The 27,555-nt window shown below is 63.0% G+C and overlaps 1 protein-coding gene across 1 annotated transcript; it reads right to left on the reverse strand.

Annotated features, from left to right (window-relative positions):
- Nucleotides 1–2,201: 2,201 nt before the first annotated feature.
- GRK1 (G protein-coupled receptor kinase 1) lies at nucleotides 2,202–17,344 on the reverse strand. Its single transcript, XM_058828552.1, has 9 exons — nucleotides 16,870–17,344; nucleotides 14,973–15,259; nucleotides 13,198–13,325; nucleotides 11,046–11,203; nucleotides 9,482–9,565; nucleotides 8,426–8,550; nucleotides 6,465–6,652; nucleotides 6,319–6,329; nucleotides 2,202–2,497 (listed from the first exon to the last, which is right to left on the reverse strand). Exons 1-9 carry the CDS (start codon nucleotides 17,342–17,344, stop codon nucleotides 2,202–2,204), a joined length of 1,752 nt encoding a protein of 583 aa, XP_058684535.1.
- Nucleotides 17,345–27,555: the final 10,211 nt, after the last annotated feature.

Below are 27,555 nucleotides of genomic sequence, written 5' to 3' on the forward strand. Positions count from 1 at the left end.
TGTCCCCAAGGGGGTGACCCCATTGATGTTCCCATGGATGTCACCAATGGGGTGGCCCTGGGGGTGTCACCAAGGGGGTGACCCTGGGGGTGACCCCATGGGTGTCCCCAAGGGTGACCCCACTGATGTCCCCATGGATGTCACCAAGGGGGGGTGGCCCTGGGGGTGTCCCCAAGGGGGTGTCCCCATGGATGTCCCCACTGAGGTGTCCCCAAGGGGGTGGCCCTGGGGGTGTCCCCATGGGTGTCCCAACGGTGTCCCCCAAGGGGGTGGCCCCAAGGGGGTGGCCCTGGGGGTGACCCCATGGGTGTCCCCAAGGGGGTGTCCCCAAGGGTGTCCCCAAGGGGGTGTCCCCAGGGGGGTGGCCCTGGGGGTGGCCCTGGGGTTGTCCCCCCTGGATGTCCCCACACCCCCTCCCCCCGCGTGTCCCCACGGTGCCCCTCCCCCTCCCGGGGTGGCCCCCGCGGGGAGGGGTCCCGGTGGTGGGGGAGGGGTCCCCGGGGGGGTCCCCGGGGGTGTCCCCAAGGCGGGGGGGTGGCGGCGGTGACAAATGTCCACTATTTATCTGCATCAGTGAGTGTTAGAGACGCCAATAAACACCGTAGAGCTGAGCTGGCCTTGGGGACATCGGGGGGGGGGTTGGGGACATTGGGGGACATTGGGGACATTGGGAGGGTTGGGGACATTGGGGACATTGGGGGGGTTGGGGACATTGGGGAGATTGGGGGGATTTGGGACACTGGGGACATTGGGGGGGACATTGGGGACATCGGAGGGGCGTTGGGGACATTGGGGACATTGGGGACATTGGGGACATTGGGGGGACATTGGGGACATTGGGGGGGTTGGAGACATTGGGGGGATTGGGGACATTGGGGACATTGGGGGGACATTGGGGACATTGGGGACATTGGGGGGACATTGGTGACATTGGGGGGTTTGGGGACATTGGGGACACTGGGGGACATTGGGGAACATTTGGGATGGGGGGACCTGTTGGACATGAGGGGGACACGTTGGATACGGGGACATTTGGGGACATTTGGGGACATTTGGGGACATTGGGGACACAGGGACATGGGGGGACAGGAGGGACATGGGGGGACACTGAGGGTGAGGGGACATGGGGGGACATCTGGGGACATCTGGGGACATCTGGGGACATTTGGGGACATCTGGGGACATTTGGGGACATTTGGGGCATTGAGAGGACATTGAAAGGACATCGGGGGACAATTGGGGACATGGGGAGGGGGGTGGCATGGGGGACAGTGGGGGGACATGGTGGGGTCACAGAGGGCAAAGGGGACATTGGGGGGGACATCGGGGAAATCGGGGGGACACTGAAATGGGGACAGTGGGGACATTTGGGGACATTGGGGACATTGGGGGGACATTGGGGACATTGAAAGGACATCGGGACAATTGGGGACATTGGGGACATGGGGGGGACATTGGGAACATTGAAAGGACATTGGGGACATTTGGGGACATTGGGGGGACATCGGGGGTCCCCAAATCCAGACCCCCCCACGGAGCAGCAACAACCACGATTTATTGTACACCAAGGGGGGGGGAGGGGAGGGGAGAACCCCCATTTTTTGGGGGGTGGGGGAGGGGTCCCCCCCATTTTTTGGGGGGTCCCCAAAATGCGTCCCTGAGTGGGGGGGAGGGGGGGAGGGGACCTGAGGTAAATTTGGGGACCCCCCCGGGGGTCCGGTTTTGGGGGGGGGGCTTTTGTGGGGGGGGGTCCCCAATTCCTGGTCCCCCACAGGGACGGGGGGTCCCCAAATCCAGATCTCCCACGGGGGGGGGGGGGGGGTCCCCAAATTCTGGACCCCAATTCCAGGTCTCCCCCATTTGGGGGGGTCCCCAATCCCAAGTGTCTCACGGGGGGGGGGGTCCCCAAATTTTGGGTCCAAATTCCAGGTCTCCCACGGGGACAGGGGGTCCCCCAATTTTGGACCCCAAATTCCAGGTGTCCCCCATGGGGGGGTGGTCCCCAATTCCAGGTCCCCCACAGACGGGGGGGGGTCCCCCAATTTTGGGCTCCAATTCCACCCCCCCCCCCCCAGGACCATGAAGGAGAAGAAGACGGGGGGGGTCCCCCACTTTCACCCCCCCCATCCAACCCCCCTCAAGATGTCCCCCCCACCCATTTCCCACCCCCCCAAACTTTGGGGGGTGTCCCCCAGCCCCGCTCACAGCAGGTGACACGTGGAGGACTTGCCCCCCCCGGCCCCCCCCGCCGCGCTGGGGTCCAGGTCGGGGGGCAGCGTCCCCGGGGCCCCCCAAACGTTGAGCTCCTCGAAGACCCCGGTCTCGATCAGCTCCTCCTGCCAGGGGATGGGGACGGTCCCCGAGGCGAAGGCGTCGCACAGCGCCGCGTCCCCCGCGTCCAGCTCCACGCCCTTCACCGTGGAGAAGGCCCCCACGTCCCCCAGGTCCTTGGCGTAGACGCGCCGGGGGTCCGGCACGAACGGGGGGGGCACCAGGCCTGGGGGGGTGGGACAGAGGAGACCCCTCCCATGGTTATTGTTTTGGGGGGGTGGTGGTGTGAAGCCCTCTTGATGGTGAAGGAACCTCCCAGGAGCACCCCGGTATCTCAGGTAACTTCTGGAAACCCATCAGGGGCACCCCAATATCTCAGGAACCTCCCAGGAACCTCCCAGGAGCACCCTGGTATCTCAGGAACCTCCCAGGAACCTCTCAGGAGCACCCCAGTATCTCAGGAACCTCCCAGGAGCACCCCAATATCTCAGGAACCTCCCAGGAACCTCTCAGGAGCACCCCAGTATCTCAGGAACCTCCCAGGAACCTTTCAGGAGCACCCCAATATCTCAGGTAACTTCTGGAAACCCATCAGGGGCACCCCAATATCTCAGGAACCTCCCAGGAACCTCTCAGGAGCACCCCAATATCTCAGGAACCTCCCAGGAACACCCTCAGGAGCACCCCAGTATCTCAGGAACCTCCCAGGAACCTCCCAGGAGCACCCCAGTATCTCAGGTAACTTCTGGAAACCCATCAGGGGCACCCCAATATCTCAGGAACCTCCCAGGAGCACCCTGAGGAGCACCCTGGTATCTCAGGAACCTCCCAGGAACCTCCCAGGAACACCCCCATATCTCAGGAACCTCCCAGGAACCTCCCAGGAATGCCCCAATATCTCAGGAACCTCCCAGGAACCTCTCAGGAGCACCCCAATATCTCAGGAACCTCCCAGGAGCACCCTGAGGAGCACCCTGGTATCTCAGGAACCTCCCAGGAACCTCCCAGGAACACCCCCATATCTCAGGAACCTCCCAGGAACCTCCCAGGAATGCCCCAATATCTCAGGAACCTCCCAGGAACCTCTCAGGAGCACCCCAATATCTCAGGAACCTCCCAGGAACCTCTCAGGAATCTCCCAGGAACCTTCCAGGAACACCCCGGTATGTCAGGAACCTCCCAGGAGCACCCTCAGGAGCACCCCGATATCTCAGGTAACTTCTGGAGCCCCCAGGGGAGCACCCCAATATCTCAGGAACCACCCAGGAACCTCCCAGGAGCACCCCGATATCTCAGGTAACTTCTGGAAACCCATCAGGGGCACCCCAATATCTCAGGAACCTCCCAGGAGCACCCTCAGGAGCACCCCGATATCTCAGGTAACTTCTGGAAACCCAAAATCTCCCCCAACACTCCATTTATGGTCCTCTGACATCTCTTGGAGACCTCAAAACCCAATGGAGACCCCAACTCACAATGGAGATCCCACCATGAGCGCCCAACGTCCACTGGAGACCCCAGACCCCACTGGAGACCCCAGACCCCACTGGAGACCCCAGACCGCACTGGAGACCCCAGACCGCACTGGAGACCCCCAGACCGCATTGGAGACCCCAACTCCTGACCACTCTACAATGGAGACCCCACCAGGAGCACCCAACGTCCACTGGAGACCCCAAACCCCATTGGAGACCCCAGACCCCACTGGAGACCCCAACTCTTGACCACCCAACTCTCCACCAAGCCCCACCTCCACCACCACCATGACCTGGAGACCCCATTTCTCCACCCCCTGGAGACCCCCCCTGGAGACCCCAACTCTCAATGGAGACCCCAGACCCCACTGGAGACCCCAACTCACAATGGAGACCCCACCATGAGCACCCAACATCCACTGGAGACCCCAAAACTCATTGGAGACCCCAGACCCCACTGGAGACCCCAACTCTCAATGGAGACCCCCAACTCTTGACCACCCAACTCTCCACCAAGCCCCACCTCCATCACCACCATGACCTGGAGACCCCATTTCTCCACCCCCGACCCCCCTGGAGACCCCAGACCCCACTGGAGACCCCAAAACCCATTGGAGACCCCAACTCTCAATGGAGACCCCAACCCTTGACCACTCAACACTCAATGGAGACCCCACCATGAGCACCCAACATCCACTGGAGACCCTGAAACCCATTGGAGACCCCCAACCCTTGACCACCCAATGCTCAATGGAGACCCCACCACGAGCGCCCAACGTCCACTGGAGACCCCAACTCTCAGTGGAGACCCCAGACCCCAATGGAGACCCCAGACCCCACTGGAGACCCCAACTCCTGACCACCCAACTCTCCACCAAGAGTGACCTCCATCACCACCCCCTGGAGACCCCATTTCTCACCCTTGACCCCCCTGGAGACCCCAACTCTCAATGGAGACCCCACCATGAGCGCCCAACGTCCACTGGAGACCCCAAACCCCACTGGAGACCCCACCATGAGCACCCAACATCCACTGGAGACCCCCGACCCCATTGGAGACCCCAACTCTTGACCACCCAACTCTCTACCAAGCCCCACCTCCATCACCACCATGACCTGGAGACCCCATTTCTCCACCCCCGACCCCCCTGGAGACCCCAGACCCCACTGGAGACCCCAACTCTCAATGGAGACCCCACCATGAGCACCCAACGTCCACTGGAGACCCCAGACCCCATTGGAGACCCCAAAACCCACTGGAGACCCCAAAACCCACTGGAGACCCCAACTCTTGACCACTCAACACTCAATGGAGACCCCACCATGAGCTCCCAACGTCCACTGGAGACCCCAGACCCCACTGGAGACCCCAACTCTCAATGGAGACCCCAACTCCTGACCACCCAACTCTCCACCAAGCCCCACCTCCATCACCACCCCCTGGAGACCCCATTTCTCCACCCCCTGGAGACCCCCCTGGAGACCCCAACTCTCAATGGAGACCCCAGACCCCACTGGAGACCCCCAACTCTCAATGGAGACCCCAACTCTTGACCACCCAACTCTCCACCAAGCCCCACCTCAATCACCACCCCCTGGAGACCCCCATTTCTCCACCCCCAACCCCCCTGGAGACCCCAACTCTCAATGGAGACCCCAACTCCTGACCACCCACTGCTCAATGGAGACCCCACCATGAGCACCCAACGTCCACTGGAGACCCCAGACCCCACTGGAGACCCCAACTCTCAATGGAGACCCCACCATGAGCACCCAACGCCCACTGGAGACCCCAAACCCCACTGGAGACCCCAGACCCCAATGGAGACCCCAAAACCCATTGGAGACCCCACCAGGAGCTCCCAACGTCCACTGGAGACCCCAAACCCCACTGGAGACCCCAGACCCCACTGGAGACCCCAACTCTCAATGGAGACCCCAACTCCTGACCACTCTACAATGGAGACCCCACCATGAGCACCCAACGCCCACTGGAGACCCCAGACCCCACTGGAGACCCCAGACCCCATTGGAGACCTCAACTCTTGACCACTCAACTCTCAATGGAGACCCCACCACAAGCGCCCAACGTCCATTGGAGACCCCAGACCCCCCTGGAGACCCCAACTCTCAATGGAGACCCCACCATGAGCACCCAACATCCACTGGAGACCCTGAAACCCATTGGAGACCCCAACCCTTGACCACCCACTGCTCAATGGAGACCCCACCAGGAGCACCCAATGTCCACTGGAGACCCCAGACCCCACTGGAGACCCCAGACCCCAATGGAGACCCCAACTCCTGACCACCCAACTCTCCACCAAGCCCCACCTCCATCACCACCCCCTGGAGACCCCATTTCTCCACCCTTGACCCCCCTGGAGACCCCAACTCTCAATGGAGACCCCAAACCCCACTGGAGACCCCAACTCTCAATGGAGACCCCAACTCCTGACCACCCAACGTCCCACTGGAGACGACCACCCAACCATGATCACCCAACGTCCACTGGAGACCCCAGACCCCACTGGAGACCCCAACTCTTGACCACTCAACTCTCAATGGAGACCCCACCATGAGCTCCCAACGTCCACTGGAGACCCCAACTCTTGACCACCCAACTCTCCACCAAGCCCCACCTCCATCACCACCCCCTGGAGACCCCCCTGGAGACCCCTCCCCACCCCACCGCGGTCGTTACCGGCCTCGAGACGCCCCCAGTTGATGCTCTTGAAGAAGGGGTGGGCCTTGAGCTGGCCGCAGTCGTTGTCCCGGAAGCCCAGGCGGGCCTGGGGGTCCTTGGCCAGGAGCCCCTCGCAGGCCTCGCGCGCGGCGGCGCTGAACTTCTCCGAGTAGGTCACGGGGTCGTTCAGGATGCGCCGCGTCACCTCCTTGTTCTCCACCTGCGGCACAAACGGGGGGTGCTCCTGGGGGGGTCCCGTTTCTTGGAGGTGCTGGGGGTGTCCTGGAGGTCCTGGGGGGTTTCTCAGAGGTTCTTGGGAGCTTCTGAGGAACGTGGGGAGAGTTTTGGAGGTTCTTGGGAGGTTCTGAGGGACCTGAGGGTGTTCTTGGAGGTTCTTGGGAGGTTCTGAGGGACCTGAGGGTGTTCTTGTCTTGGGGGTTTCTGAAGCTCTTGGAGGTTCTTGGGAGGTTCTAAGGGACCTGAGGAGTTTTTTGGAGGTTCTTGGGAGGTTCTGAGGGACCTGAGGGTGTTCTTGGAGGTTCTTGGGAGGTTCTGAGGGACCTGAGGAGGTTCTTGGAGGTTCTTGGGAGGTTCTGAGGGACCTGAGGAGTTTTTGGAGGTTCTTGGGAGGTTCTGAGGGACCTGGGGGGGGGTTTGGAGGTTCTTGGGAGGTTCTGAGGGACCTGGGGGGGGTTTGGAGGTTCTTGGGAGGTTCTGAGGGACCTGGGGGGGTTTCTCAGAGGTTCTTGGGAGGTTCTGAGGGACCTGAGGGTGTTCTTGGAGGTTCTTGGGAGGTTCTGAGGGACCTGGGGGGTTCTTGGAGGTTCTTGGGAGGTTCTGAGGGACCTGAGGGGGTTCTTGGAGGTTCTTGGGAGGTTCTGAGGGACCTGGGGAGTTTTTGGAGGTTCTTGGGAGGTTCTGAGGGACCTGAGGGTGTTCTTGGAGGTTCTTGGGGGTTTCTGAAGCTCTTGGAGGTTCTTGGGAGGTTCTGAGGGACCTGGGGGGGGATTGGAGGTTCTTGGGGGTTTCTGAAGCTCTTGGAGGTTCTTGGGAGGTTCTGAGGGACCTGGGGGGGTTTCTTGGAGGTTCATGGGGGTTTCTGAAGCTCTTGGAGGTTCTTGGGGGGTTCTGAGGGACCTGAGGAGATTTTTGGAGGGTTTATTGGAAATCTTGGTGTTTCTGAAGCTCCTGGAGGGTTTCTTGGAGGTTCTTGGGAGTTTCTGAAGCTCCTGGAGGGTTTCTTGGAGGTTCTTGGAGTTTCTGAAGCTCCTGGAGGGTTTCTTGGAGGTTCTTGGGGGTTCTGAGGGTCCTGGGACATTTCTGGGAACCCTGAGATGAATTTTGGGGAGTTCCTGGTGGTTCATGTGAGGTTCTTGGGAGGTTTTTGAGAGCCCTCAGATGTTCCTTGGGGTTCCTGGGGGTTCCTGGGGGTTCCTGGGGGGTTCCTGTGGTTCCTGGTGGGTTCCTGAGGGTTCCTGAGGGTTCCTGGTGGGTTCCGGGGGGTTCCTGGTGGGTTCCTGGGAGGTTCCTGTGGTTCCTGGGGGTTCCTGGGGGTTCCTGAAGGTTCCTGGGGGGTTCCTGTGGTTCCTGGTGGGTTCCTGGTGGGTTCCTGGGGGTTCCTGTGGTTCCTGGTGGGTTCCTGAGGGTTCCTAGGGGGTTCCTGGGGGTTCCTGGTGGGTTCCTGGTGGGTTCCTGAGGGTTCCTGGTGGGTTCCTGAGGGTTCCTGGGGGTTCCTGAGGGTTCCCGGGGGTTCCTGGGGGGTTCCTGGGGGTTCCTGGGGGTTCCTGGGGGGTTCCTGAGGGTTCCCGGGGGTTCCTGGTGGGTTCCTGAGGGTTTCTGGGGGGGTTCCTGAGGGTTCGTGAGGGGTTCCTGTGGTTTCTGGGGGTTCTGGGGGGTTCTGGGGGTTCCTGGGGGTTCCTGAGGGTTCCTGGTGGGTTCCTGGGGGTTCCTGTGGTTTCTGGGGGTTCTGGGGGGTTCTGGGGGTGGGGGTCACCTTCTCCCCCCGCCGGCGGAAGGGGCCCTTGGCCTCCAGCATCTCGTAGACCGTCACCCCCAGCGTGAAGTAATCGACCGACCAATCGTAGTCCTCGTTCTTGAGCAGCTCGGGGGCCATGAACCCTGCGGGGACATGGGGACATGGTGGGGGGGGACGGGGACAGGTGACACCGGGGAGAGGACAGGTGACACCAGGGAGGGGACGTGGAGAGGACAGGTGACACCAGGGAGGGGACGTGGAGGGGACAGGTGACACCGGGGAGGGGACGTGGAGGGGACAGGTGACACCGGGGAGGGGACAGGTGACACCAGGGAGGGGACGTGGAGAGGACAGGTGACACCAGGGAGGGGACGTGGAGGGGACAGGTGACACCGGGGAGGGGACGTGGAGAGGACAGGTGACACCGGGGAGGGGACAGGTGACACCGGGGAGGGGACGTGGAGAGGACAGGTGACACCGGGGAGGGGACAGGTGACACCGGGGAGGGGACATGGAGAGGACAGGTGACACCGGGGACGGGACGTGGAGAGGACAGGTGACATTGGGGAGGGGACAGGTGACACCAGGGAGGGGGACGTGGAGGGGACAGGTGACACCGGGGAGGGGAGGTGGAGAGGACAGGTGACATTGGGGAGGGGACGTGGAGAGGACAGGTGACACCAGGGAGGGGACATGGAGAGGACAGGTGACATTGGAGAGCCCCGTGGGATCTCCAGGGGGTGCCCAGGTGATGGGGGTCGGGTGACTCGGGGGGACGCGCGTGACGTTGGGGTGACCTGGGGGGACAATGAGGGGACACGGGGGACCAGAGGGGACACGGGGGGAGGACAGGGGACCAGAGGGGACCAGAGGGGACACTGGAATCTGGTGGGGGGGACTTGGGCCATTGGTGGGGCTTCCCATGTCCTCATTACACCCAAGGGACCCCACCAGTGTCCCCTCCTGGTGTCCCCAGTGTCCCCAGTGTCCCCAGTGTCCCCTCCTGGTGTCCCCAGTGTCCCCTGTCCCCTCCTGGTGTCCCCTCCTGGTGTCCCCAGTGTCCCCTGTCCCCACCTGGGGTCCCGGCGTAGCCGCGGGTTTTGCTCTCTCCGTCCTTGAGCTCCACGGCCAAGCCCATGTCGGACAGACGGACGTGACCTGGACAGCAGGGACACAACCATGAGTGACCATCAGTGACCACCAGTGACCATTGGTGACCACCAGTGACCACCAGTGACCATCAGTGACCATTGGTGACCATCAGTGACCACCGGTGACCATCAGTGACCTCCAGTGACCATTGGTGACCACCAGTGACCACCAGTGACCATCAGTGACCATCAGTGACCATCGGTGACCACCAGTGACCATCAGTGACCACCGTTGACCAACATCCCCATGTCCCCTTTGTTTCCCACATCACCAATGTCCCAAACGTCCCAATGTCCCCAATGTCTCCAATATCCCAAAGTCCTCAATGTCCCCCCAATGTCCTGACGTCCCCCCAATGTCCCCAATGTCCCCAACATCCCCAATGTCCCCAATGTCCCCGATGTCCCCAATGTCCCCAATGTCCCCAATGTCCCCAACATCCCCAACGTCCCCAATGTCCCCAATGTCCCCAGTGTCCCCAATGTCCCCGATGTCCCCAATGTCCCCAATGTCCCCAATGTCCCCAATGTCCCCAACATCCCCAATGTCCCCAATGTCCCCAATGACCCCAATGACCCCAATGTCCCCAGTGTCCCCAGTGTCCCCAATGTCCCCAATGTCCCCAATGTCCCCCAGCTGTCACCGGCATCATCCAGCAGGACGTTCTCGGGTTTGAGGTCGCGGTAGACGATGCGGTGCTGGTGGAGGTGCTCCAGCCCCAGCAGGACCTGATGTCCCCAATGTCCCCAATGTCCCCAATGTCCCCAACATCCCCAATGTCCCCCAATGTCCCCAATGTCCCCAGTGTTCCCAACGTCCCCAATGTCCCCAATGTCCCCAATGTCCCCAATGTCCCCGATGTCCCCAATGTCCCCAATGTCCCCAATGTCCCCAATGTCCCCAATGTCCCCGATGTCCCCACTGTCCCCAATGTCCCCGATGTCCCCAATGTCCCCAATGTCCCCGGTGTCCCCAATGTCCCCAATGTCCCCGATGTCCCCAGTGTCCCCCAGCTGTCACCGGCGTCGTCCAGCAGGACGTTCTCGGGTTTGAGGTCGCGGTAGACGATGCGGTGCTGGTGGAGGTGCTCCAGCCCCAGCAGGACCTGATGTCCCTGATGTCCCCAATGTCCCCAGTGTCCCCAATGTCCCCAATGTCCCCAATGTCCCCAATGTCCCCAGTGTCCCCAATGTCCCCAATGTCCCCAATGTCCCCAATGTCCCCAGTGTCCCCAATGTCCCCAATGTCCCCAATGTCCCCAATGTCCCCAGTGTCCCCAATGTCCCCAATGTCCCCAATGTCCCCGATGTCCCCAACATCTCCAACATCTCCAACATCTCCAACATCCCCAATGTCCCCAACATCCCCAACGTCCCCAATGTCCCCAATGTCCCCAATGTCCCCAATGTCCCCAGTGTCCCCAATGTCCCCAATGTCCCCAATGTCCCCAACATCCCCAATGTCCCCAGTGTCCCCCAGCTGTCACCGGCATCGTCCAGCAGGACGTTCTCGGGTTTGAGGTCGCGGTAGACGATGCGGTGCTGGTGGAGGTGCTCCAGCCCCAGCAGGATCTGCGCCGTGTAGAAAACCGCCCGCGGCTCGGCGAAGCCGGGGTTCTCCTCGTCCACGTTGTAGATGTGGTACCTGGGGACATCAGGGGACATCGGGGGACATTGAGGGGACACCACAGTGACACCCTGGGGACACCACAGGGACACCCTGGGGACACCACAGGGACACCCTGGGGACACCAGCGCTCACGGCTCTGCAAACCCCAGGTTCTGCTCGTCCATGTTGTAGATGTGGTACCTGGAGACATTGGGGACATCGGGGGACATTGGGGACATCGAGGAGACATTGGGGACACTGAGGGGGCAATGGGGACATTGAGGACATTGAGGGGACATTGGGGACATTGGGGACATCGAGGACATTTGGGACATTTGGGGACATTTGGGGACATTGGGGGACATCGAGGACATTGGGGACATTGGGGACATCGGGGACATTTGGGACATTGGGGACATTGAGGGGACATCGGGGACATTTGGGGACATCAGGGACATCGGGGACATTGGGGACATGGGGACATTTGGGGATATTTGGGACATTGAGGGGACATCGGGGACATCTGGGGACATCAGGGACATTGAGGGGACATTTGGGACATTGGGGACATTTGGGACATTGGGGACATTTAAGGACATTTGGGGACATTTGGGACATTGGGGACATTTGGGACATTTGGGGACATTTAAGGACATTTGGGGACACTGGGGACGTTGTGGTGGACACAGCAGGGACACGGCCAGGACACAATCAGCGTGTGCCACCGGCGCGGTGGCTGTGGGGACGTTCTGGGGACACTGAGGATGCCACAGGCCCTGGAGAGACGCTGGGGACACACCGAGGACACGGGGACACGCCAGCCCCTGAGGGTGTGACACGGAGACCCCAGCACTGCCCGTGTCCCCTTTGTCCCCGTCACGTGTGACACACGGCAAGGCCGGGCTGGACGCGGTGACAGGAGAAACGCGCTGAGGTCACAGCAGGGTCACACAGAGGTGACACCAAGGTCACACAGAGGTCACAGCAGGGTCACACAGAGGTCACACAGAGGTCACACAGCGGTCACACCAAAGGGACACCAGGGTCACAACCAGGGGACACCAGGGTCACACCAAGGTCACACAGAGGTCACACAGAGGTCACACCAGGGTCACACAGTGGTCACACCAAGGGGACACCAGGGTCACACAGAGGTCACACCAAGGGGCCACGCCAAGGGGACACTAAAGCCATATCAAGGTCACACCAGGGTCACACAGAGATCAAACCAAGGGGACACCAGGGTCACACCAAGGTCACACCAAGGCCACACCAGGGTCACACCAAGGGGACTCCAGGGTCACACAGAGATCAAACCAAGAGGACACCAGGGTCACACCAGGGTCACACCAAGGGGACACCAGGGGGATACCAGGGTCACACCAGGGTCACACCAAGGCCACACCAGGGTCACACCAAGGGGACTCCAGGGTCACACAGAGGTCAAACAGAGGTCAAACCAAGGGGACACCAGGGTCACTCCAAGGGGACACCAAAGCCATACCAGGGTCACACCAGGGTCACAGCAGGGTCATGCCAGGGTCACACCAGGGTCACACCAGGGTCACACCAAGGCCACATCAAGGTCACACCAAGATCACACCAAGGTCAATCCAAAGCCATGCCAAGATCCCACCAGGGTTCCACCAAGGGGACACCAAGGCCACACCAGGGTCACACCAGGGTCACACAGAGGCCACACCAAGGTGACACTAAAGCAGGTCAAGGTCACACCAGGGTCACAGAGGTCCCACCAAGGGGACACCAGGGTCACACCAAGGGGACACCAGGGTCACACCAAGGGGACACCAAAGCCACACCAGAGTCACACTAAGGTGACACCAGAAGCATGTCAAGGCCACACCAGGGTCACACCAGGGTCACACAGAGGTCACACCAAGGGGACACCAGGGTCACACAGAGGTCACACCAAGGGGACACCAGGGTCACACCAAGGCCACACCAAGATCACCCCAAGGCCACCCCAAGGCCACCCCAGTGTGTCCCCAAGGCCACCGCAGGCCGCGTACCGCAGGTCGCCGCCGTTCATGATGGTCATGACGAGGCAGAGGTCGGTCTTGGTCTGGAAGGCGCAGGCCAGGGACACGATGAAGCGGCTGTGGACGCGCGCCAGGATCCGCTTCTCCACCAGCGCCGCCTGCGCCGGACGGGGACACGGCGGGGACACGGCGGGGACACGACAAGGACACGGCGGGGACGTGGGATGGCACCGACAGGGACAGGGACGGGGGACAGAGACAAAGACAGACACGTCAGGGATGTGGGACGGCACCACCGTGGACAGGGACAGGGACAGGGACAGGGACAGGGACACGGCGGGGACACGGCGGGGACACGACAAGGACATGGCGGGGACGTGGGATGGCACCGACAGGGACAGGGGGACAGGGACAAAGACAGGGACACGTCAGGGATGTCGGATGGCACCACTGTGGACAGGGACAGGGACAGGGACAGAGACAGGGACAGGGACAGGGACAGGGACAGGGACAGGGACACACCAGGGACACATCAGGACATAGGATGGCACCACCAGGGACAGGGACAGGGACAGGGACAGGGACACTGTGGGAACATGGCGGGGACACGTCAGGGACATGGGATGGCACCAACATGGACGGGGACAGGGGGACAGGGACAAAGACAGGGACAGGGACAGGGACAGGGACAGGGACAGGGACAGGGACAGGGACAGGGACAGGGACAGGGACAGGAGCAGGGACAGGGACACATCAGGACACGGGATGGCACCACCATGGACACGGAGTGTAGAGAGGGGGGACAGGGACCGGGACATGCCAAGGACACGCAGGTGGCACACGCCGAGGGACGTGGGGACCAAGGGACATCTGAGGGGACAGAGGGACAGATGTGGGGACAGAGGAACAGGTCTGGGGACAGAGGGATGGATTTGGGGACAGAGGGACAGGTTTGAGGACAGAGGGACATATTTGGGGACAGAGGGACAGATTTGGGGACAGAGGGACATTTGAGGGGACAGAGGGACATATTTGAGGACAGAGGGACAGATTTGGGGACAGAGGGACATATTTGAGGACAGAGGGACAGATTTGGGGACAGAGGGACATTTGAGGGGACAGAGGCACCCCCGTGGGCACCGAGGCACCGCTGAGGGGACAGAGGGACATTTGAGGGGACAGAGGGACAGGTTTGGGGACAGAGGGACTGATTTGGGGACAGAGGGCCATTTGAGGGGACAGAGGGACAGGTTTGGGGACAGAGAGACTGATTTGGGGACAGAGGGACATCCAAGGGGACTTGCCGGGGTCAGAGGCACCACTGAGGGGACCAAGGGGTGAATTTGAGGACAGAGGGACAGGTTTGGGGACAGAGGGACAGGTTTGGGGACAGAGGGACAGGTTTAGGGGACGAAGGGACAGGTTTGGGGACAGAGGGACTGATCTGGGGACAGAGGAACAGATGTGGGGACAGACATCCAAGGGGACAGAGGGACAGATTTGGGGACAGAGGAACAGATTTGAGGACAGAGGGACATTTGAGGAGACAGAGGGACAGGTTTGGGGACAGAGGGACAGGTTTGAGGACAGAGGGACAGATTTGGGGACAGAGGGACAGGTTTGGGGACAGAGGGACAAGTTTAGGGACAGAGGGACATATCTGAGGACAGAGGGACAGGATTTGAGGACAGAGGGACATTTGAGGGGACAGAGGGACATTTGAGGGGACAAAGGGACAGATTTGGGGACAGAGGGACATTTGAGGGGACAGAGGGACCCCCCTGGGGACAGCCGGCGGCCCCCACCTCGTATCCCTTGCGCTTCTTGAGGCGTTTCTTGTTGAGGCGTTTGTTGGCGTACATCTTGCCGGTGGCGCGGCGCTGGCAGGCGCAGACCTCGCCGAAGCCGCCCTTGCCCAGCACGCGGAACTCGGCGAAGGCGTCGGCGTTGACGGCCTGGCCCTCCAGCCACTTGAACTGCACGAAGCGGCTGAACTCGGGCGAGGCGCGGTACGGCGCCCACGCCGCCGCCTCCAGGTGTGCCAGCAGCTCCCGCCGCGCCTGCGCGAAGGCGTCGCCCGGCGTCGCGGAACCTGAGGGGCGGCGGGGGACGGTTACGGGGGTGTCACGGCCGCCGAGATCGGCACAGGCGGTGTTGGGGTGTCGTGGCCACAGTTGGGGTGTCATGGTGGCCAATACCATCATGGCCACCGTTGGGGTGTCATGGCCACAGCTGGGGTGTCATGGCCGTGGTTGGGGTGTCATGGCCGCTGAGATCATCACAGACATTGTTGGGGTGTCATGGCCGTGGTTGGGGTGTCATGGCCACCATCAGCATATCATGGCCACCAACATCGTCATGGTCACCGTTGGGGTGTCATGGCCGTGGTTGGGGTGTCATGGCTGCCATTGGGGTGTCATGGTCACCATTGGGGTGTCATGGCCGTGGTTGGGGTGTCATGGCCACCATCAGCATATCATGGCCGCCAACATCGTCATGGCCACCATTGGGGTGTCATGGTGGCCAATGCCATCATGGCCACTGTAGGGGGTGTCATGGTGGCCAACATGATCATGGCCACCGTTGGGGTGTCATGGCTGCAGTTGGGGTGTCATGGCCGTGGTTGGGTTGTCATGGCTGCCATTGGTGTGTCATGGCCACCATTGGGGTGTCATGGCCACCATTGGGGTGTCATGGCCGTGGTTGGGTTGTCATGGCCATGGTTGGGGTGTCATGGCCACCATTGGGGTGTCATGGCCGTGGTTGGGGTGTCATGGCCACCATCAGCATATCATGGCCACCAACATCGTCATGGCCACCGTTGGGGTGTCATGGTGGCCAATGCCATCATGGCCACCGTTGGGGTGTCATGGCTGCAGTTGGGGTGTCATGGCTGCCGAGATCGGCACAGGCGGTGTTGGGGTGTCGTGGCCACCGTTGGGGTGTCATGGTGGCCAATACCATCATGGCCACCGTTGGGGTGTCACGGCCGCCGAGATCGGCACAGGCGGTGTTGGGGTGTCGTGGCCGTGGTTGGGGTGTCATGGCCACCATTGGGGTGTCATGGCTGTGGTTGGGGTGTCATGGCTGCAGTTGGGGTGTCATGGCCACCATTGGGGTGTCATGGCTGCCAACATCATTGTGGCCACCATGTTGATGTCATGGCTACCAATGAGGTGTCATGTCCACCATATTGGTGTCGTGTCCACCATGTTGGTGCTGTGTCCACCATATTGGTACCATGTCGGCCATGTTGAGATCTCATGTCCGCCATGTTGGTGCCATGACCACCATATTGGTGCCATGACCACCATATTGGTGTCATGTCGGCCATATTGGTGTCATGTCCGCCATGTTGGTGTCAGTCGGCCATATTGGTGTCATGTCCGCCATATTGGTGTCATGTCGGCCATATTGGTGTCATGTCGGCCATATTGGTCTCATGTCCACCATGTTGGTGCCATGACCACCATATTGGTGTCATGTCGGCCATATTGGTGTCATGTCCACCATATTGGTGCCGTGGTAGCCATGTTGACATCACAGCCGCCATATTGGCGCCGTGTCACCCCAATCGGTGCCACATCCGCCATATTGGCACCACACCCACCATGTTGGGTGCTACATCCGCCATTTTGGCACCGTATCAGCCCCGCCAACGCCCCATCCGCCATTTTGTCAGCCCCCCACGCCACCCCTCACCTGCTGGCGGGGCGGTGGCGGCGGCGCTGAGGAACCCGCAGTGCTCGGACCCTCCCGGCGTGAAGAACCGGCTCCGCAGCCGCTTGGCCGACGCCTCCCTCTCCGCGTCCTCGCACTGCTCGAAGGCCTCGATCTCCGACCACAACGCCCCGGCCGCGGCGAATTCCGGCGCTCCCTCCAGGAACCTCCGGAAGAGCAGCTTCCCGATGGGCTGATCCACGCACTGCCACCGGAACGACGTGTCCTGGCCGCCATCTTGGGTGTGGCCGGGCGGGGCGCCGTTGGGGGCTCCGGGACCCCCGTTTTGGGTGCCGGCGGTGCCGCCCAGTTGGGCGCGCAGGGCCTCGCACTGGGAGATGTGGGGCAGGCGGAGCCGCGCCTTGGAGCGCCGGTCCTTGCCGCCCCCGCCGGGGCCGCCGCGGGCCGACACGTAGGCCGAGTTGGCCACCACCGTCTCCAGACCCCCGATGTCCATGGCTGCCGGGGGGGGGAGGGGGCGTGGGACGCCTGGAGGGGGCTGGAAAAGGGGAGGGGGGGACCAGTGGGACCAGGGGAGGGACTGGGGGGCACTGGTGGGACATTCTGGGGGGGCTGGGGGTCCGTTGTGTGACATTTGGGGGGGTCTGGGGGTCCCTCCTGTGACATTTGGGGGGGTCTGGGGGTCCCTTGTGTGACATTTGGGGGGCTCTGGGGTGGGGAGGGGTCCCTCGTGTGACATTTGGGGATTTTGGGGGGTCCCTCGTGTGACATTTGGGGGGGTCTGGGGGTCCCTCCTGTGACATTTGGGGGGTCTGGGGGGGTTGGGGGGTCCCTCCTGTGACATTTGGGGGTCCCTCGTGTGACACTTGGGGGGGTCTGGGGGTCCCTCGTGTGACATTTGGGGGGGTCTGGGGGTCCCTCCTGTGACATTTGGGGGTCTGGGGGTCCCTCCTGTGACATTTGGGGATTTTGGGGGGTGTCAGGGTGGGCTCTGGGGTGGGGAGGGGTCCCTCGTGTGACATTTGGGGGGTCTGGGGGTCCCTCCTGTGACATTTGGGGGGTCTGGGGGGGTTGGGGGGTCCCTCCTGTGACATTTGGGGATCTTGGGGGGTCCCTTGTGTGACATTTGGGGGGGTCTGGGGGTCCCTCGTGTGACATTTGGGGGGGTCTGGGGGTCCCTCCTGTGACATTTGGGGGGTCTGGGGGTCCCTCCTGTGACATTTGGGGGGGTCTGGGGGTCCCTCCTGTGACATTTGGGGATTTTGGGGGGTCCCTCCTGTGACATTTGGGGGGTCTGGGGGGGTTGGGGGGTCCCTCCTGTAACATTTGGGGATTTTGGGGGGTCCCTTGTGTGACATTTGGGGGGGTCTGGGGTCCCTCCTGTGACATTTGGGGGGTCTGGGGGGGGTTGGGGGGTCCCTCCTGTGACATTTGGGGGGATCTGGGGTGGTCTCTGGGGTGGGGGGAGGGGTCCCTCTCGCCCGCACGTGGATGTGACCACGCCCCTCCCCCCGCCCACCCCGGATTAACCCCGCCCCCCCCTCGCTCTTAAAGGGCCCGCGCTATAATTAGCGTAAGCGGCTCAGCGCGTGCCTAAGCCGCTTTCCCGGCCCCTCCCCCCCCCCCGCGACCCCTCCCCTCCCCCCCGCGACCCCTCCCCTCCCCCCCGCGACCCCCGGGGGTTCCCGACAGGTCACACCTCCCCCCTCCCCCCCAAAAAAACGGGGGCCACCCCCGCACCCCTCCCCCCCCCATCCAGGTGGGGTGGATCCTACGGGGGGGGGGGGAGGGGAGGGGAGGGGTCACCCACTCCCCGCGGGACCCCCGCCCCTTTTGGGGTCGCTGGTGTGTCCAGGAGACCCCCGACCCTGAGGGACCCCCCACCCCTGGAGACCCCCTCCAAATCCACGGACCCCCCCACCCCTGGGGACCCCCACCCCAAATCCACGGACCCCCCCCACCCCTGGGGACCCCCACCCCAAATCCACGGACCCCCCCACCCCTGGGGACCCCCACCCCAAATCCACGGACCCCCCCACCCCTGGGGACCCCCACCCCCGGAGACCCCCCCCAATTAACCCCAGGTACCCCCGGACATCCAGGACCCCCCCCAGGATCTCCCCCTCTCGGGGACCCCCCCGCGATGACCCCAGGACCCCCCCCCGCCCCCCCCCCGACACCCCTGACCTCTGACCCCACCCTGAGACCACCCCCCCCCCAAACCCAGGACCCCCCACTTGGGGACCCCTCCCCACATTAACCCCAGGGGGCGTCCAGGACCCCCCAGGGGAGCCCCCCACCCCCTCCCCCCCTCCCCCTCCCGCGAAACCCCCTCAGCGACCCCTCCCCCTTCATTCCTCAGGGACCCCCAACCCCACCAGAGACCCCCAGACACCCCCAAAGACCCCCAGGGACCCCCAGGGACCCCCGACCCCAGAGACCCCCAGAGACCCCAGAGACCCTCAGGACCCCCAGAGGCCCCCAGAGACCCCCAGAGACCCCCGACCCCAGAGACCCCCAGGGACCCCCAGGGACCCCCAGAGACCCCCAGAGGCCCCCAGAGACCCCCAGGGACCCCCAGAGACCCCCAGAGACCCCCAGGGACCCTCAGGGACCCCCGACCCCAGAGCACCCAGAGACCCCCAGAGACCCCCAAAGACCCCAAAGACTTCCAGAGACCTCCAGAGACCCCCAGGGACCCCCGACCCCAGAGACCCTCAGGGACCCCCAGAGACCCCCAGGGACCCCCACGGACCCCCACGGACCCCCAGGACCCCCGACCCCAGAGCACCCAGAGACCCCCAGAGACCCCAGGGACCCCCGACCCCAGAGCACCCGGATGTCCGGGACCCCCCCACGCCCCCCGCCCCCCCCGGGGACCCCCCCACGCCCCCCGCCCCCCCGGGGGACCCCCCGCTCTCACCCGCGCAGCTGCCCCGGCCCTCGGCGGGTCCCGGTGCCCCGGGGCGGATTAGCCCCGCCCGGGGATTAAAACAAATCCCCCGGGGGCGGCCACCCCCCGACCGACCCCCCCCAAATCCCCTCAGCCCCCCCCTCACAACCACCCGGGGCTTCGGACCCCCCCCTCACTGATCCCGGGGATCGAACCCCCCCCAAAATGATCCGGGACCCCCCCAAATGATCCGGGACCCCCCCAAATGATCCGGACCCCCCCAAATGATCCCGGGGGTTCGGACAGCCGGGACCCCCCCAAAATGATCCGGGACCCCCCCAAATGATCCCGGGGGTTCAGACAGCCGGGACCCCCCCCAAAGGATCCGGGAACCCCCCCCTCACTGATCCCGGGGGGTTCAGACAGGCCGGGACCCCCCCCCAAATGATCCGGGACCCCCCAAATGATCCCGGGGGGTTCAGACAGGCCGGGACCCCCCCCCAAATGATCCGGGACCCCCCCCGAATGATCCGGGACCCCCCCCAAATGATCCGGGACCCCCCCTCACTGATCCCGGGGGGTTCAGACAGCCGGGACCCCCCCCATTAACCCCGGGGACCCCCCCCAAATGATCCCGGGGGGCTCAGACAGCCGGGACCCCCCCCAAATGATCCGGGACCCCCCCAGATGATCCGGGACCCCCCCCGAATGATCCGGGACCCCCCCAAATGATCCGGGACCCCCCGCAAATGAGCCGGGACCCCCCCCGAATGATCCCGGGGGGTTCAGACAGCCGGGGACCCCCCCCCCAAATGATCCGGGACCCCCCCCAAATGATCCGGGACCCCCCCAAATGACCCCGGGGGGTTCAGACAGCCGGGACCCCCCCAAATGATCCGGGACCCCCCCAAATGATCCGGGACCCCCCCCAAATGATCCCGGACTCCCCCTCAGTGATCCCAGGGGGTTCAGACAGACGGGACCCCCCAAAATGGTCCGGGACCCCCCCAAAATGATCCGGGACCCCCCCCAATGATCCCGGGACCCCTCCCCATTAATCCCGGGGGGTTCAGACAGCCGGGACCCCCCCCATTAACCCCGGGGACCCCCCCCAAATGATCCGGGACCCCTCCCCATTAACCCCGGGGACCCCCCCAAATGATCCCGGGGGGATCCAGGAGTCCGGGACCCCTCCCCAGATGGATCCCGGGGGTCCCCCCCAGGAGCCGGGGGCTCGAGACCCCCTCCCCGAATTGACTGGGGGAAGAGCCGGGAATTCGGGAATTCCCCCATGGATCGGGGAAATCCCGGGAATTCGGGAATTCCCGGGAATTCGGAAACCCCCGGGAATTCGGGACCCCTCCCCGTGGATGGGGGAAATCCCGGGAATTCGGGAACCCCCCCGGGAATTCGGGAAATCCCGGGAATTCGGGGAAATCCTCGGGAATTCGGGACCCCTCCCCATGGATCGGGAAAACACCGGGAATTCCGGAAACCCCCGAAAATTCGGGAATCCCCCGGAATTCGGAATCCCTCGGGAATTCGCGACCCCTCCCCATGGATCAGGGAAATCCTGGGAATTCGCGACCCCTCCCCACGGAAGGGGGAACATCAGGGGATTCGGGATTCCCCCGAAAATTCGGGAACCCCCCGGGAATTCGGGAATCCCCCTATGGATCGGGGAACCCCCGGGAATTCGGGGGGGAAATCCCCGGGAATTCGGGAATCCCCCCATGGATCGGGGAACCCCCGGGAATTCCGGGACTTCCCCTAAAATTCGGGAAATCCCCGGGAATTCGGGACCCCCCCGGGAATTCGCGACCCCTCCCCATGGATCGGGGAACCCCCTGGAATTCCGGGACTTCCCCGAAAATTCGGGAACCCCCCCGGGAATTCGGGAATCCCCCCATGGATCGGGGAAATCCCCGGGAATTCGGGACCACCCCCCCCCCCCACCAGGGAATTCGGGGAAACCCCCGGGAATCCGGGACCCCCCCGGGAATTCGGGACATCCCGGGAATCCGAGACCCCCCCCGGGAATCCGTGACCCCCCCCGGGAACCCGGGACCCCCTCCCGGTGTTTGGGGGGGCCCTGCGGGGGGGTCCGGGGGGGTTTTGGCCGCCGCCGCCGCCCGGGACGCGCCGTTACCGGGGAGCGGCGAGAGCTCGGCCGGGAACGCGCGGCCGGACGGGGCCCCCCCGGGAACTTCTGGAGCCCCCCCGGGACCTCCGGGAGCCCCCCCGGGATCCTTGGGAGCCCCCCCGGGACCTTCTGGAGCCCCCCGAATCCTTCTGGAGCCCCCCAAATCCTTGGGAGCCCCCCCGAATCCTTCTGGAGCCCCCCGGGACCTCCGGGAGCCCCCCCGGATCCTTGGGAGCCCCCCCGGATCCTTCTGGAGCCCCCCCGGGAACTTCTGGAGCCCCCCCGATCCTTGGGAGCCCCCCAGACCCTTCTGGAGCCCCCCCAAATCCTTGGGAGCCCCCCGGGACCTTCTGGAGCCCCCCCGGATCCTTGGGAGCCCCCGCGGGACCTTGGGATCCCCCCCAGACCCTTCTGGAGCCCCCCCGGGACCTCCGGGAGCCCCCCGGATCCTTGGGAGCCCCCCCAGACCCTTCTGGAGCTCCCCCGGGACCTTCTGGAGCCCCCCCGATCCTTGGGAGCCCCCCCGGGACCTTGGGATCCCCCCAGATCCTTCTGGAGCCCCCCCGGGACCTTCTGGAGCCCCCCCGGGACCTTCGGGAGCCCTCCCGGGACCCCCCCCGGATCCTTGGGAGCCCCCCCAGACCCTTCTGGAGCCCCCCCAGACCCTTCTGCAGCCCCCCAGATCCTTCGGGAGCCCCCCCGGATCTTTCTGGAGCCCCCCGGGACCTCCGGGAGCTCCCCGGGACCTCCGGGAGCCCCCCGGGACCTTGGGACCCCCCCCCAAATCCTTGGGAGCCCCCCGGGACCTTCTGGAGCCCCCCCGGGACCTCCGGGAGCCCCCCCGAATCCTTGGGAGCCCCCCCGGGACCTTCTGGAGCCCCCGCGGGACCTTCTGGAGCCCCCCGGATCCTTGGGACCCCCCCCCGGAATTCCTGAGCCCCCCCCGGGCGATTCCGCCCCCTTCGAGCCCCCCCAAACTTGACCCCCCCCCCCCCCAAATTTGAGCCCCTCGGGACTCCTCAGCCCCTCCCCCAAATTCCTGCGACCCCTCCCCCCAAATTCCTGCGACCCCTCCCCCAAATTCCTGCGACCCCTCCCCCAAATTCTGCCCCTCCCCCAAATTCCTGCGACCCCTCCCCCAAATTCCTGCCCCTCCCCCCAAATTCCTGCCCCTCCCCCCAAATTCCTGCGACCCCTCCCCCAAATTCCTGCCCCTCCCCCCAAATTCCTGCCCCTCCCCAAATTCCTGCGACCCCTCCCCCAAATTCCTGCGACCCCTCCCCCAAATTCCTGCCCTCCCCCCAAATTCCTGCCCCTCCCCCAAATTCCTGCGACCCCTCCCCCAAATTCCTGCCCCTCCCCCCAAATTCCTGCCCCTCCCCCAAATTCCTGCGACCCCTCCCCCAAATTCCTGCCCCTCCCCCCAAATTCCTGCCCTCCCCCAAATTCCTGCGACCCCTCCCCCAAATTCCTGCCCCTCCCCCCCCAAACCTCCCCCCCCCCCCGGTGTGAGGAGGGGTCTCTGGGGGGTTCCCAGTTTGGGACTGGGTGAACTGGGAGCGGAACTGGGAGCGTGGGGGGGTCTCCCCCGGGGTGGGGGAGGGGAGCAGACGTGACCTGGAGTGACCCCGCGCAGGCCCCGCCCCCAATTAGCCCCGCCCCTCCCCCCCCTCGTTAATTACAGCGCGAGGAGAGCCCAGCCTGGGTGGTCCAAGGGCTCCCAGTAAACACCAGTGCTCCCAGTTACCCCCAGTAACCTCCCAGTGCTCCCAGTAACCCCCCAGTAACCCTCCAGTGCTCCCAGTAACCCCCCAGTGCTCCCAGTAACCCCCCAGTAACCCCCCAGTAACCTCCCAGTGCTCCAGTAAACACCAGTGCTCCCAGTAACCCCCAGTAACCTCCCAGTGCTCCAGTAACCCCCCAGTAACCTCCCAGTAACCTCCCAGTGCTCCCAGTAACCCCCCAGTAACCTCCCAATAACCCCCAGTAACCTCCCAGTAAACACCAGTGCTCCCAGTAACCCCCCAGTCACCTCCCAGTGCTCCCAGTAACCCCCAGTAACCTCCCAGTAACCCCCAGTAACCCCCAGTAACCTCCCAGTGCTCCCAGTAACCCCAGTTCCCTTTCCCAGTGCTCCCAGTCCCCCCCAGTGCTCCCAGTGCTCCCAGTTCCCATTCCCAGTGCTCCCAGTAACCCCCCAGTAACCTCCCAGTGCTCCCAGTAACCCCCAGTAACCTCCCAGTGCTCCCAGTAACCCCAGTTCCCTTTCCCAGCGCTCCCAGTCCCCCCCAGTGCTCCCAGTGCTCCCAGTGCTCCCAGTTCCCATTCCCAGTGCTCCCAGTAACCCCCCAGTGCTCCCAGTTCCATTCCCAGTGCTCCCAGTAACCCCCCAGTGCTCCCAGTAACCCCCCAGTGCTCCCAGTGCTCCCAGTTCCCATTCCCAGTGCTCCAGTCACCTCCCAGTGCTCCCAGTTCCCTCTCCCACTGCTCCCAGTTCCCTTTCCCAGTGCTCCCAGTGCTCCCAGTTCCCTCTCCCAGTGCTCCCAGTTCCCGTACCCAGTGCTCCCAGTTCCCTTTCCCAGTGCTCCCAGTAACCCCCCAGTGCTCCCAGTGCTCCCAGTTCCCGTTCCCAGTGCTCCCAGTAACCCCCCAGTGCTCCCAGTTCCCCCTCAGTGCTCCCAGTAACCCCCAGGCATTCCCAGTGCTCCCAGTTCCTGTTCCCAGTGCTCCCAGTCCCCCCCAGTGCTCCCAGTTCCCATTCCCAGTGCTCCCAGTTCCCGTACCCAGTACTCCCAGTAACCCCCCAGTGCTCCCAGTTCCTGTTCCCAGTGCTCCCAGTCCCCCCAGTGCTCCCAGTTCCCTTTCCAGTGCTCCCAGTTCCCTCTCCCAGTGCTCCCAGTAACCCCCAGGCATTCCCAGTGCTCCCAGTTCCTGTTCCCAGTGCTCCCAGTCCCCCCCAGTGCTCCCAGTTCCCATTCCCAGTGCTCCCAGTTCCCGTACCCAGTGCTCCCAGTAACCCCCAGTCACCTCCCAGTGCTCCCAGTAACCCCCCAGTGCTCCCAGTTTCCCATTCCCAGTGCTCCCAGTTCCCCCCCAGTGCTCCCAGTAACCCCCCAGTGCTCCCAGTGCTCCCAGTTCCCTCTCCCAGTGCTCCCAGTTCCCTCTCCCAGTGCTCCCAGTTCCCTCTCCCAGTGCTCCCAGTGCTCCCAGTTCCCTATCCCAGTGCTCCCAGTTCCCTCTCCCAGTGCTCCAGTGCTCCCAGTTCCCTCTCCCAGTGCTCCCAGTTCCCCCCCCAGTGCTCCCAGTGCTCCCAGTTCCCTCTCCCAGTGCTCCCAGTCTCCTCCGCTCCCCTCCCCGCGCGGCCCCTTTAAGACCCCCCCCACCCCCATCCCCAAATCTCTCAATGGGGACGGTGGGAACCGCCGGGGAGGCCACGCCCCCTCATTTGCATAAACCCCCTTATATGGCAGAAGGGGGCGGGGCGAAGCGCTGGGGGCGTGGCCTGGCGCGGTCTAAGGGGCGTTTAAACCTTGATTAGCATAAGGGGCGTGGCCTTTGGGGTGTTATTAGCATAAGGGGCGTGGCCTGTGGGCAGTTTGGGGTGTTATTAGCATAAGGGGCGTGGCCTGTGGGTTCTCTGGGGGTGTTATTAGCATAAGGGGCGTGGCCTGTGGAATCTTTGGGGTGTTATTAGCATAAGGGGCGTGGCCTGTGGGCAGTGTGGGGTGTTATTAGCATAAGGGGCGTGGCCTGTGGGCAGTGTGGGGTGTTATTAGCATAAGGGGCGTGGCCTGCGGGCTCTCTGGGGTGTTATTAGCATAAGGGGCGTGGCCTATGGGCGGTGTGGGGTGTTATTAGCATAAGGGGCGTGGCCTGTGGGCTGTGTGGGGTGTTATTAGCATAAGGGGCGTGGCCTGTGGGCTGTGTGGGGTGTTATTAGCATAAGGGGCGTGGCCTGTGGGCTGTTTGGGGTGTTATTAGCATAAGGGGCGTGGCCTGTGGGCTGTGTGGGGTGTTATTAGCATAAGGGCGTGGCCTGTGGGCTGTTTGGGGTGTTATTAGCATAAGGGGCGTGGCCTGTGGGCTGTGTGGGGTGTTATTAGCATAAGGGGCGTGGCCTGTGGGCTGTGTGGGGTGTCATTAGCATAAGGGGCGTGGCCTTTGGGTGGTTTGGGGTGTTATTAGCATAAGGGGCGTGGCCTGTGGGCTGTGTGGGGTGTTATTAGCATAAGGGGCGTGGCCTGTGGGCAGTTTGGGGTGTTATTAGCATAATGGGCGTGGCCTGTGGGCTGTGTGGGGTGTTATTAGCATAAGGGGCGTGGCCTGTGGGCGGTTTGGGGTGTTATTAGCATAAGGGGCGTGGCCTGTGGGCTCTCTGGGGTGTTATTAGCATAAGGGGCGTGGCCTGTGGGTGGTTTGGGGTGTTATTAGCATAAGGGGCGTGGCCTGTGGGCTGTGTGGGGTGTTATTAGCATAAGGGGCGTGGCCTGTGGGTGGTTTGGGGTGTCATTAGCATAAGGGGCGTGGCCTGTGGGCTGTGTGGGGTGTTATTAGCATAAGGGGCGTGGCCTGTGGGCACTCTGGGGTGTTATTAGCATAAGGGGCGTGGCCTGTGGGCTCTTTGGGGGCTATTAGCATAAGGGGCGGGGTTTATGGAGGTCTGTTAGCATAAAGGGCATGGAGAGTCTGGGAAACATTGATTAATTAGCATAAAGGGCGTGGCTTTGGGATTTAACAACTGCTATTATCATAAGGGGAGGGGCCAGACAGCTTCAAGATGGATAATTAGCATAAGGGGTGGGAGATTTGGGTATTATAATGCCTTATTAGCATAAAGGGTGGGGAAAATGGGATTTTTAAATGTTATTTGCATAAAAGGTGGAGTGTATGTGCTTTATTAGCATAAAAGGCAGGGAAAATGGGATTTTTAAATGTTATTTGCATAAAAGGCGGAGTGTATGTGCTTTATTAGCATAAAGGGCGGGGAAAATGGGAAATTTAAATGTTATTTGCATAAAAGGCAGGGTATATGGACTTTATATTGACTTATTAGCATAAAAGGCAGGGCATAATTAATTAAAACCCGCCATTATGGGGGTTTATAAATCCTTATTAGCATAATGAGAGGTGCATTCTGGGGGTTTCTAAATCCTTATTAGCATAATGAGAGGTGCATTCTGGGGGTTTCTAAATCCTTATTAGCATAATGGGAGGGCATTCTGGGGCTTTATAAATCCTTATTAGCATAATGGGAGGGGCATTCTGGGGGTTTCTAAATCCTTATTAGCATAAGGGGCGGGGCGTTCCTGCTTTATGAACCTCATTACCATAATGGGCGTGGCACACAGAGGGGTTTCCCCCTCCTCATTAGCATAAGGGGCGTGTCCCGGGCCCTTTAAACGAGCGGAATCGCTTTAGGGGGCGTGGCCAATGCGCTTTGCCGGCGGAGGGGGCGTGGCCAGCGCGGGCGGAGGGGGCGTGGCCTCCGAGCCCATAAAGGGCAGAGCGCGGCGGGGGAGCCGCGGGTTCGAGTCCCGGCGCGGGCGGAGCCGGGAGCGAGCGGCGAGCGGGGGGGCGACACCCGGGGGGGCGACACCCGGGGGGGCGACACCCGGGGGGGCGACAGAGGGGACAGAGAGAGGCCCAGGGACCCCCCCCCCCCCGCGCGCGA

The sequence above is a fragment of the Poecile atricapillus genome (genome assembly GCF_030490865.1).
Source record: "Poecile atricapillus isolate bPoeAtr1 chromosome 36 unlocalized genomic scaffold, bPoeAtr1.hap1 SUPER_36_unloc_7, whole genome shotgun sequence".
Lineage (NCBI taxonomy): Eukaryota > Metazoa > Chordata > Aves > Passeriformes > Paridae > Poecile > Poecile atricapillus.